The following is a 12650-nucleotide window of genomic DNA, read 5'->3' as shown; positions in this document are numbered from 1 at the left end:
CAGCTGTGTACTTATGTTTCAATAGGGAGCACCTGAGTCACGGTTTTGTGATGTGGTTTTATGGAAAGAACATAGGCTTGACACTGGTGTGACTGAGTTTGGGTCCAGTGGAAGTTACTCACCTTTTCTGGCCTCACTTTGTGACCCCTGTAAAGTAGTGTGGTCTCTGTGGCCTTTCTGAGCTGTCAGTGTCCATAGTCAACAACGCTGGAGGGGTTGGAGTGGCCGCTGGCATGTGGTCCATTGTGGTTCCCGCCAGTCCTCTGTCCCCTGTCCCAGCCCGTTGCTCTTCTTTGGGTTGTACTCCTCACGGAGGATGTGGACCCTGGAGGCAGACAGACTCGGCCCCGTGCAGCTCTGCCTCTGCTGGGTGTGAGGGCTCGCTCAGGACCTCAGTTTGCTTGTCTCTGCAGTGGACACAGTCCTGCTTGTGTCACAGAGTTGTTGTAGGGCTGAAGTGAGACACCCCTAGATGGCGCTCAGGGCCACGGCCAGTGTCCATTAGCGGGTATTTTAGAGACCCGAGTGAAGAATGCAGGCTGATTTCTCTCCACCGCTTGCTTGAGGAGTTGTCTTATGCTTAATACCCACGGGTATTTTTCCCATTTAACATAGAGCTCTTTGGAAACCCGTAAAAAGTCTTAGATGATGTGCTCTGAGTTCCTAGTGAGATTCTATCTGTGAGCGGGGGAGAGTGGTTTTTGAGATTTTTATTAAGTATCAGTAGAGTTTGAGGTTATTGTGAAGAATTTGATTATTCATTACTTTGAACAATTCTTAAGCAGCCCTAGGTAAAAAATTTAGAAAAATATTTAACAGGCCAACTTGGAAAAGCTGTCTTATTTTATTGTTGCCTAGGTCTAATGGATGCCCAGTGGGAAGTATTGTTAAACCATTTTTCTTTGGCTTCTTTAATAAGCAGAACACGGAGGAATGAGTTGGAAGATTATTATTTCTCCACTAGTACATTACCCTTCCTCCTTTGTACCATTGAATGAATAGAAATGCTCCATTTGAAAGGTAACCCAAGTGACTGAAATTCTACTCTGAGAGACTTGTTCCACTGGCTCCCGAGAGCCTGTCAGTGTTGGAGACACATACTTAAAGGATATGCCCCCGAGAGAAGTAGCATTGTGTAGAGCAGCACTTCTCAGAGTGAGGTCTGCAGGCCCAGGGGTCCCCAGGGCCCTTTCAGGGGCTCTTCGAGGTCAAACTGTTTTCATAATAATGCTGACGTGCTGTTTGCCCTCTTCACTGTGTTGACTTTTTGCACAGATGGTGGACAACAATTGTTTATGGATCAAGGCCTTGGCACCAAATCGTACTCGTGGTCATTGTGCTCTTCCCCACCAGCCACTCTCATTTTCAAAATGCAGGTTTCCCTTACAGATGTCCTTGGTGAAGCAGTAAATTAGTAACATCACTCTGTCTTGAGTATATTCCTTGAGTATATTCTTGAGTATATTCTTTTTTTTTTTAAAGATTTTTTTTTTGATGTGGACCATTTTTTTTTTTGAAAGTCTTTATCGAATTTGTTACAGTATTGCTTCTGTCTTATGTTTTGGTTTTCTGGCCGTGAGGTATATGGGATCTTAGCTCCCTGACCAGGGATTGAACCCACACCCCCTGCATTGGAAGGTGAAGTCTTAACCACTGGACCGCCAGGGAAGTCCCCTATTGTATTCTTTTTAAGGTCCTATGAGATGGGTGGGAAGTCGCGTAAAGAGCTGCTGCTGCATCTGCAGCTCTGTGCCCAGGTGTGTGGCGGTCTGGAAGAGAGCATTGCGTGCCACTGTAGTTTGTGCTGTTTTCATTTTTCATGGAGTGAAGATTTTTACTTGAGAATGACTGACACAAGCTATTGGTATTCAGACTTCAGTGTTTGGTGGATATTTCTTGAAAATGATTAAGGGAGCCTGTCACTTCAAGGAAAGCAACTAACAGTGTTTGGTACCAATGATAAAACATGGGCTTTTAAGTGAATGTTAGGATTTTGGAAAACTTGTATCTGCCATTGCAAGCTCAGCAGCTTCCCATAAAGAGTTTCCTGATGAGATCCCTAGTGATATTAACAAGAGACTTTTAAAGAATAAATTGTTTAATGACAGGCATCGACACTTGGAAAATCCGTGTAACTCTGTGAACCAGTATTTTCCGTATGACCAGGGCATGATGTCACCCAATCCTGTGTGGGTAGAGGAGCCATATGCGTTAAAAGTGCGAGATGGACAGAGTAGGAAAATTTCATTCATATGGTTTCAGGTTACACATTTTAACTAACTTATAAGTTACTACCACTTACTGTGTTTTAGTGTTTATCAAAGAAGAATAGCCATAGTTAATCTGTTTTAATATCATTAAAATATTCTTCCCTGGAGTTCCCTGGTGGCACAGTGGTTAGGAATCCACCTGCCAGCGCAGGAGACACGGGTTTGATCCTTGGTCCGGGAAGATCCCACATGCCGCGGAGCAGCTAAGCCCGTGCGCCACAACTACTGAGCCTGTGCTCTAGAGTCTGTGAGCCACAACTACTGAAGCCCGCATGCCTAGAGCCCGTGCTCCGCAACAAGAGAAGCCACTGCAATGAGAAGCACGCGCATCGCAATGAAGAGTAGCCCCTGCTCACAGCAACTAGAGAAAGCCCGCACGCAGCAGCGAAGACCCAGTGCAGCCCAAAAAATAAATAAATAAAATAAATTTATTAAAAGAAAAAAAAATATATATATATTATTCCCTTTTCCAACTACATATCTGTGTGAGGTCTGCTTTTTTTCATGTCACAGTAGATTGAATACAGAAGAAATGAGAATCTGACAGCCTTCTATTAAGCCAAACATTAAAGAGATGTATGGAAATGTTAAAACACTGCTATTTTGGGGACTTCCCTGCTGGTCCAGTGGCTAAGACTCCACGCTCCCAATGCAGGGGGCCCAGGTTTGATCCCTGGTCAGGGAACTAGATCCCACATGCCGCAACTAAGACCCGGTGCAGCCAAATAAATAAATAAATAAATATTTTTTTAAAAAAAATTAAAAAAATAAAAACATTACTATTCTTCTTATTAATTTTTTTGTTTTGGAAAACATAGTTGTTTTTCATAAAAATATGTTAATTATGTTAATAAGCCCTGAGTTTATTTTTATTTTTAGATGAGTTAAATATTTAAAATATTTAATATGGTAAATGTCAATCTCTGTAACCCACATAAACAAAAGCTCTTTGGGGTCCTCAATAGTTTTTTTTTTTGTTTTTTTTTTTTATAAATTTATTTATTTATTTATTCATTTCTGGCTGTGTTGGGTCTTCGTTTCTGTGCGAGGGCTTTCTCTAGTTGTGGCAAGCGGGGGCCACTCTTCATCGCGGTGCGCGGGCCTCTCACTATCGCGGCCTCTCCTGTTGCGGAGCACAGGCTCCAGACGCGCAGGCTCAGTAATTGTGGCTCACGGGCCCAATTGCTCCGTGGCATGTGGGATCTTCCCAGACCGGGGCACGAACCCGTGTCCCCTGCATTGGCAGGCAGATTCTCAACCACTGCGCCACCAGGGAAGCCCCCTCAATAGTTTTTAAGAGTGGAAAAGGGCTCTAAGACCAAAAAGTTGGATAATGGCTGTTGTACATTCTTTATTAAAACTTCCAAGCATGAGGCATTTTGGCAAAAAAACTCTGTCATAACAGCCAAATGGCCACCAAAGACAAATTTTCCTAAGGACTGGCTTAATTTTTGTACAGTATGAACTGGCTTGTAGTTATATGACACATGCAAACTCTGCAGCTGAAATCTCTTTCCAGATGTAAACTTTAGTGTTTGCTCAGTGAATGAGAGCTTTCCAGAAGTGAAGTGGAATTGATATTTTTAGTTGACTCACACTGAACATGTAGGAGATTCATGTTACCAATATGGGTCCAGGCTTTCCCCCCTCCCCCTTTGTAGAAATTCTATTTGGTGACTATACCATTTTTAAAAAAAATTTAAGAGTATGGGCTTTGATTTCATTTCTTTGTATTTCCATGCCTATGCATGGCATGTTAGATAGAGCAGGTATCAATTGTTTGCGTGTGCTGTGAATTCCCAGACTCACTCCCCTGGGAAGGGCCTTCTCCACAGCACAGAACCTTACAGTCCCCAGTTCTGAGCCCACCTCCCATTTTACTGCTAATTGATTACTGATGTTCTCACCTTACACTTACACAAATGAAAATGGAAACTAATGGTTACTTAACCTAGTTAGGATAACCTGATATAAAAATTTTAGTATCATTTCCTGGAATTCACCAAACAAATAAGAATATTAGACCAGGTAATTTACTTAGCTCAACTGATACTATTTTCTTGTTTTTAACTGATACTTTTTAATAGTTCTCAGTTGGGAAGGGGAAATGTATATTTTCTAGTACATATACAAAAATGCCCTGATTTCAGTATTGTTTTCAGGCAAGAGGAGGAGCGTGGCCGGGTGTATAACTACATGAATGCTGTTGAGAGAGACTTGGCAGCCCTGAGGCAGGGGATGGGGCTGAGTAGAAGGTCCTCGACTTCCTCAGAGCCGACCCCTACGGTGAAAACCCTCATCAAGTCATTCGACAGTGCATCTCAAGGTAACATCCATCGTGCCCTAGCGGGCGATCGTGTTCATGTACCACGTGTTCTCTGTTCTAGTTGATGTTCTTTACCATCTTACTCTGAATCTCATCACATTTCATATGATGTTAGTGAGTTAGTCTTCCTGCAAGGTGGATTTTAACAGGAGATTTGGGATCTGTTCAGCCTCAGAGATCTCGGAGTCAGACTTGGGCCTTACCCCATGCATGTGTGTCTTCTCCGTGCCTGAGAACTTCCAGATGTGGGACTTCAGCCCTCTCCCTTACTCTGAACTCCTCAGGCCCAGTGTATTCAGATGCTACTTGACACTGACACCCAGGTGTCTACCAGACATCTTCTCACGTCCAAAACCAGATCTTGTCCCTTAACTTCCGTCTTTTCCCATGTGTATGGCAGCACCATTCCACCCAGTCACTTAAGCCAGAAATCTCAGAATCTTCCTTCTTCCTTCAATCCTCCTTCCTCACCTTGACATTGACCCATAAGCGAGGCCTCTTGGTCTGGCCTCCCGCACCCACACCTGCTCTGCTCTCCATCACTGGGGGCGCACCATCCATTACTCATTCAGTGGCCTCCTCTTTATTTTTTAATTTAATTTTTATTTTTCTGGCTGCGCCATGCAGCTTGTGGGATCTTAGTTCCCTAACTAGGGATCGAATCCGAGCCCCGGCAGCAAAGGTGCTGAGTCCTAACCACTGGACTGCCAGGGAATTCCCAGGATCCTACTTTTGAACAGTTCAGTCTAGAGAGGGAGACTGACATGTGAGCGGACAATTACACACATTTAATTGCACTAAATGAAATACGTGTGAAAATCTGTGTGGAGGGAAGTGATGAGCTCCTCAGGAGGAGGTGAGGGAAGATGAGCAGAGCCCGGCGTTCCTTCATTTAATATGCCGCGAACTGCACGCCAGGCTTCTCATCTGATGCAGTTGCAGAAACGCTCATCCTGGGGCTTTTGTATTTTGATTTCCTTGGTTTATGGAGCACTTAACCACGTAATTAAATAGCAAAAGTGAAATGACTGGTATAGTCAGGGCTGGAAATAAACACAGGTAGTCTCAGGAACAGACAGTCCGCCTGACGGCAGGACGGCTGCAGGGAGCAGCCGTGAGTTGAGGAGGTGAGGCGTCTCCCGTTCCCAGGGGAGCTGCGAGCTCTGGTTCATGGGGTGAACCCTTAAAGGGAGAGCAGTTATGAAAACTTGCACTGCACCTTGTTGTGTTCATTATTTACTTGTGTGTGTGTTGTTTTTCTAGTCCCCAGCCCTGCTACAGCTGCAATTCCTCGAACGCCTCTGAGTCCAAGTCCCATGAAAACACCCCCTGCGGCAGCCGTCTCCCCCATGCAGGTAAGTGCCTGTGACTGTGGAGGCTCTGGGGGTCCCAGCTTCTGAAAGCTTGTCCTTTTCAAAGTCACCTACACTATGGCACGGGGGGCAAATGGCTGCCTCTTGAGGGATACAGTTGCGATTGTTTTCCTAGGATGCTGTGAAATTCCCTAGTTAAGATAAATTATGTTAATGTCAAGTATGTTATTCTTCTGAAATTCTCTAATAGTGATAGCTAACAACTACTGAACACTTATTATATGTTCTACATTGTTCCCAATGCTTTATAATGTTAATTCATTTAATCCTCATGACACCTCTATTGGCTGTTAGGTATTATTCTTATTCCTAGTTTTCATATCTGGAAACTGAGGCCCAGAAGGGCTAAGCAGCTTGCTGAGGGTCATACAATGAAGTGTTCGAGCTGGGATTTGAGCCTGGGTGGCGTGACTTCAGACACGATGTTTTTAACCCCTACACTAAGATAACTTTCTAAGTAGAATATACAGTCAACCCTCGAACAATGGGGGGTTAGGGGCACTGACCCTCTGCATAGGTAGAAATCCACGTATAATGTATGGTCAGCCCTCCGTGTCTGCACTTCCACGTCTGCGGATTCCCAGCTGCAAGTTGTGTAGTACCTGGAGTATTTACTATTGAAAAAACACACATGTAGGTTGACCTGCACAGTTCAAACCCGTGTTCAAGGGTCAGCTGTATAGTTGGCATGTCTCAGCCCCTGCTGCGCTGCAGGTCACCCAAAACTTAGTGGCTTAAAACAGCAATTTTACTATTTTTCACATTTCTCTGGCTTTGCCTGGGCTCACCCCTGCAGCTGCACTCAGCTGGAGGGTGGGCTGGGCTTGGGCTCAGCAGGGTGGCTGGGCCGCCCTCTCCACGTGGTCTTCCTCTCAGGCTCCTTCATGGCCTGGTGTCTCAGGCTCCAAGAGACTAGAAGCAGGAGTTAGCAAAGCCCTTTAAGACCTGGCTGGGAACCTGGACTGTGTCTCTTCCATCCCATTATTTTGGTCTAAGCAAGTTGTAGGCCAGCCCAGATTCAGAGTCAGAGTGGGAGGGGTCTGCACAGGCATGAATCCAGAGCAGTATGGCTCTTTCTGGGCCGCTTTGTAGCAGCCTGGCCCAAGGGCATTGCTGACTCATCACGAACAAGTGTCACAGGTGCCCTTCTTGCCACTGTGGGAGTGCAGACCAGAAGCAGGGCAGGTGGCGTGACTGTTGAGCTCAGGAGGCCCTCTCATTGTGCCCTTGCTGTGAGCCACTTTGGGGACAGTAGCTGAGGTGGAGTTTCTCCACGTAGGTGAGAGTAGCCTAAAACCCAGTCCCCTGTGATCTAGGGTAGGCTTGGCTGCACCTCTTCCCTAAAAGATTGGGTTTGAGAACATTTTCTCTGAGTGGAGACTTTTGTAGGTGTTAACTACTGGCTGTGTATTTTGTGAGTGAACTTTTTAACCTTTTCCCTTGTAAAGTTTAGGGTAGAAGTGCTGTCCCTCTGCATTTGTAATGTTGCAAGTTGTGGCTTTGCATTTACGTTTATGTAGAAGATGTTATACTCTTCATTTGAAAGGAAGGCAAAGGGAATTCCATATTCTGTCTATAATGAGCTTTTTATATACTCAATTAATCAAACTTTCTAAAGACATGAAGAGGGACTTCCCTGCTGGTGCAGTGGTTAGAATCTGCCTGCCAATGCAGGGGACACAGGTTCGATGCCTGGTCTGGGAAGATCCTACGTGCCGTGGAGTACCTAAGCCCGTGAGCCACAACTACTGAGCCCATGTGCCACAAGTACTGAAGCCCACGCACCTAGAGCCCATACTCCTCAACAAGAGAAGCCACCACAGTGAGAAGCCCACACACCGCAATGAAGAGTAGCCCCTGCTCGACGCAGCTAGAGAAAGCCCACACACAGCAATGAAGACCCAGCGCAGCCAAGTAAATAGATAGATAGATAGATAGATAGATAGATAGATAGATAGGACTTCCCCAGTGGTGCAGTGGATAAGGCTCCATGCTCCCAGTGTAGGGGGCCTGGATTCAATCCCTGGTCAGGGAACTAGATCCCACATGCATGTTGCAACTAAGGAGCCTCCCTGCCGCAACTAAGACCCGGCGCAACCAAATAAATAAATAAATATTTAATAAAAGAAAGAAAAACAGAATCAAAACTAACATTTAAAAAAAAAGTTGAAGATATAAATGAAAGCAGATGAAGGCTCAAGATATAAGGTGAAGTTTCTCTAAATAGTGTTTGTCAGTTGAAGTTTAATGTTCATGGCGTCACTCTGTAAACTTTACAAGAGGTAAAAAGTGTCATCTCTCTAACTTGGAAAAAAAACTAGTAATTACAAGCCACGTTCAGTAGCTTTTTAGTACTTGATTAGTTAGTACAGTGCTTCTCAAACCTAATTGTGCACAAGTCATGTGGAATTTTTAAACACATAGATTCCCAGGCCTCATCCCAGTGAACAAGAATCCCTGGGGAATGGGGCCTAAGATTAGGATTGTTAGTTTTTCAAAACTCCATGAGTGGGAATTCCACTTCTGGCTGTGAGGGAGTCAAGGGCTGGATTATTCTGCCACCACAGACAGCTAGAAGGCTGGACAAAATGTAGGAAGCAGTTATATTCATACGTGGTAGGACAGGTGGTGCAGGACTGAAATCTTTGGAGAAAAGTTAAGAATGAGCCAAGTCCTACTGTGGCCCACGCTTTTCCAGATGGTGAGCAGGGAGGATGAACCCACACGGAGCAAGGAAGGGAATGCCAGCTGGATCCGAGGAGACACAGATCAATGTCCAGGGAGAACAAGGGCTGGGATTTGGGGGCAGGGTGCCTGGGAGGAGAGAGCCACGCAGAAAAGGTCTAGAGCTCTGCAGAGGCCTCCCTTTGAGTCCTTGCTGAGTGCCAGTCTGCACATGCATAGACATGGGTTGAACCCTGCAAGGCTGGGCAAGAACGATTTTGCAGGAAAGATCAGTTAGCGGGGATCTGGCAGATAGATGCTTCCCATAGTTTACACAGAGCAGGGATCATTTGAGTTCCTACTGGCCACTGTGGAAAAACCTCTTTGAATACTTGGAGCATTCATTAGAGACCTCAGTGACCACTCTGTGAAGTGGAACTAAATAGCCCTAGAGTAAACACTATTCTAGATCTGCCCTAAATGACCTTAAAAACAACCTCAAAAGGTCCAAGGAGATCCATTAGTAACGGGATAGGCAGTCTCTGAACTGCTTACCAGTGATCCATGCCTCCTGCTGCTGTGCTCTTGTGTCATCTGCTCCTTCTGAGGGTTGGCTGGGCTTCGTGACTTGCTTCTCATGAACAGAATGTGGCAGAAGTGATGAGCTGTCCCTTACAAGATAAGGTGGTGAGAAAACTCGCTTCTGTCTGGAGGACTCCTCTTGCTATCTCCTAGATTCAGTCAGTCCAGTGAACAATTGGAAATTGAAATACTTAGCGATACATTGAATAAAATATTGTGCAAGGCCTTGTAGTGAAAACTATAAAATAATGCTGAGAGAAGTTAAAGGCGTAATAAATGGAAAGATACATCATGTTCATGCGTTGGAAGATGCAGTCTTGTTAGGATCTTGCAGTTCTCCCTCACATTGAGCTGTAGATTCAACTCATCCAACTTACAATCCCAGCACGCTGTTTTGTAGAAATTGATAGTATAATTTAAAATTTATGTGGAAATTTAAAAGACCCTGAATATCCAAAGCATTTGGGGGGAAAAAAGAAACAAATTTGGAGGACTTCCACTACTTGATGTTAGCACTTAGAGTAATCAAGACAGTGTGGTTCTGACATAAGTTTAGATTAGTAGAATAGATAGAGAATCCAGAAATAGGTCAGCTGATTTTCAACAAAGGTGCCAGGGTAATTCAGTGGGAGAGGGATAATCTTTTCAACAGGATTCCAGAACAACTAGATATCCATATGGAAAAAAAAAGAAAAAAAAAACCCTTTACCTCATGGCATTCATAAAAATTGAAAATGACTATAGACTTAAGTGTAAAAGCTAAAACTACGGAACTTCTACATGAAAACATTAGAGAAAGTCTTCATGACCTTCGACAAGGCAAAGATTTCTTACTTAGGACACACAAAAAAATGAACTATAAAAGAAAATTAACAGCTTGGGCATCAAAATTTTAAACTTCTCTGAAAGACATTAAGAACATGACAGACAAGACTGGGGAGAATATATTTGCAATTCATTTATCTGTCAAAATCTTGTATTCAGAGAAGACTCGTTTGTCATCTTGGTTCAAGACAACCCAATAAATAACGGACAAAAGAGTTGAAAAGTCCCTTCCCAAGAGAAGATACACAAATGGCCAATAAACACATGAGAAGTTGCTCAACATCGTAGTCATCAGGGAAACGCAAGTTAAATCCATCATGAGATCTCAGTACGCACCTCTGCGATGGCTAAAATGAAGACTGCCAGTATCAAGTGTTGGTGAGGGTGTGCGGAGGCTGGCCCTCTCACACATTGCTGCTGGAACTATGGAATGAGTAGTCGGAATTCAGCTGGATAAAAAAGGGCTGGGAGAGCTGAGGAAAGAAACATGAGGACAAGCCCAGAGCTGGTGAACAGCGTGTCCTTGCGGGCAGGAGTGAGTAGTTGGTGGTGTTGGGGCATCACACAGAGGTGGCAGGAAGTGGCTCAGGAGAGCTGAGAGGGTTCAAGTATTTGGTAGGTACGTGTATGTATGAGACCGGAGGGGAGGAGGCCTGTGACCAAGCCGGTGCTGAGTTAAGGTGCCAGGTTGTGCCCGGCAGCGGTGTTGGAGACTTAGTGAGGAGGTGACAGAGTGAGATCCACTTGGTACTGGGGCATGAATGGCCAATCCAAGTACTAAAGGAGCACATCCAGATTTTGCTGATTGGCGAGTGAGGGGCATGTGGGATCTTTCTGTGTTCATTTTAAAATAGTATACTGATCACATTATATGCCTCTGGGAGTGTGTGTGTTTTTTTCAGTCTTACTGTAACAGTGTGGAAGGAATTATGCAAATTTGTAACTAAATATTTACTCTCTGCAATATTTACTCTGTGAAACCCAGCTCTAATTTAACCTAATTTGGACACTGTTTGTCTTACCATTTCAGAGACATTCCATAAGTGGACCAATCTCTACATCCAAACCCCTGACGGCCCTGTCAGATAAGAGACCAAACTATGGGGAAATTCCTGTTCAAGGTACATCTCGTGTGCAGTATTTCACTTTTGTTGTTACTTTTTTTATTCATCTGACTTTTGGGGCTAACTTGTTTTTCTTTTGTTCTTGACATTATTTCTACCAGTCTGATATACATCTTTATCACAGGTTTACTAATAACACGTCTTAATTACAGATGAGGAGACTGGTTGTTAATAGGTGCATCTTGGAAGATGACTCTCATAGTGTCATGAGGGTGACAGGGAGTCCACACTGTTGCCAGGCCCTGTTTTTACAGTTCTTCTTGGGGCGTGTATAGTTATCCCCATTTTATAGATGCAAAAAATGAGGCTTCAAACAGTTAAATAACTCATAAACACAGGTTGACATTTAAGTTAAGGAACAGTAGACCCGGATAGCCTGGCTCCAGAGCCCATTCCTTTGGCCTTTGTGCTCTGCGTCACTTGTGAAAGGAAAGTGAGCCTCTGAAAGCTGGGGTTCAGTGAGTGCCATTTCCACACGGCTCTTTATGGCGGCCCCAGCACCCGAGCCCAAGGCTTCTGCCTTTTGAGGTCAGGGGTCCTTCTCCTCCCCCACTGCCTCCCTACGTGTGGTGCTGAAGTGCTTTGGAAAAACGGTTTTGGGCGTTGGGCCAGGTGCTGGGAAAGGCACACTTGGTTGGGGTGGGTGTGGAGACGCCCGGCAGGTGTGACACCTTCCGGAGCCCAGGCCCCTCCTGGCTGGGCAGGCTGGGCCCCTCCTGCGCTCCTGGTGTGGGAGTCAGGCTCTGGGGCTGAGACTGTGCAGTTTGGACGGGTGTGGGGGAGAGAGAAGCAGAGGACTGGCTCCGTGGGCTCCGGGGGGTGCCAGGCATGGGGTTCAGTGGGCAGTTTGCATACAGGGGGGATGGTGGAGCCCAGGATGGTGCTGTTGCCACTGCCCCTGCAGACTTGCCTTCCATCCCGGCTTCAGCTTCTGGTTCCTGCGTTAGCTGTGGCCTGAGTTCTTTTCTCCCCTCGGAAGGTCCTCCTGCTAAGGGAACAAGTGTGGATGGTTTAAAGTCTCCCTTTACATCTGTGCCGAGTTCCCGCCCTGGCCCCCAGATGGATCCGGGGATTGTGTGTGTGGTCACGGGTCCTGCTGCTGACCTCTTGGATGCTGTTTCCTTGTGTAAGTCGGGGTCATCGTGAACATCTAGCTCAGGGCCTTGGCTCCCTCTTCCAAGGCTCTCTTACCCCTGTGGTCAGCTTTGTACCCTCTCCTGTCCACCCGAGCTGCTGTGGTCCACAGTGTCAGTGGCTGTGGGCAGCATCTGGCCGTGTTGAGCCCGCCCACCCCTGGATGTTCTTTCTGGTGTCCTTCACGCCCACTCTGCGTCTCCTTCTCCTGTGCTCAGTCCTCCTGCCTGGCCTGTGAGGGGTGCTGTGCCCGGGGCCTCTCTCTCCTGTCTGTACTCACTCTGATACTACGTCTGAAGGGGCCTTCTCCCCTTTCAAGGCTACCTTCCCCACTTACCTTGATCGGCCCACG

At 45.7% G+C, this 12650-nt stretch overlaps 1 protein-coding gene across 4 annotated transcripts in view; it reads left to right on the top strand.

Annotated features, from left to right (window-relative positions):
• The window catches only part of SPECC1L (sperm antigen with calponin homology and coiled-coil domains 1 like), a 120790-nt gene that overhangs the window by 56379 nt on the left and 51761 nt on the right, over window positions 1-12650 (top strand). For all 4 annotated transcript variants that reach the window (XM_057526558.1, XM_057526556.1, XM_057526557.1 and 1 more), the window contains 3 exons: window positions 4433-4596; window positions 5860-5951; window positions 11071-11161. In XM_057526558.1, the coding sequence (XP_057382541.1) occupies window positions 4433-4596; window positions 5860-5951; window positions 11071-11161 (347 nt within the window). The remainder of the gene's footprint in view (window positions 1-4432; window positions 4597-5859; window positions 5952-11070; window positions 11162-12650) is intronic.

The sequence above is a fragment of the Balaenoptera acutorostrata genome, chromosome 13 (assembly GCF_949987535.1).
Source record: "Balaenoptera acutorostrata chromosome 13, mBalAcu1.1, whole genome shotgun sequence".
Taxonomy (NCBI): Eukaryota; Metazoa; Chordata; class Mammalia; order Artiodactyla; family Balaenopteridae; genus Balaenoptera; species Balaenoptera acutorostrata.
The sequence above is the reverse complement of the archived record's forward strand: the minus strand, read 5'-3'. Positions and strand labels throughout refer to the sequence as shown.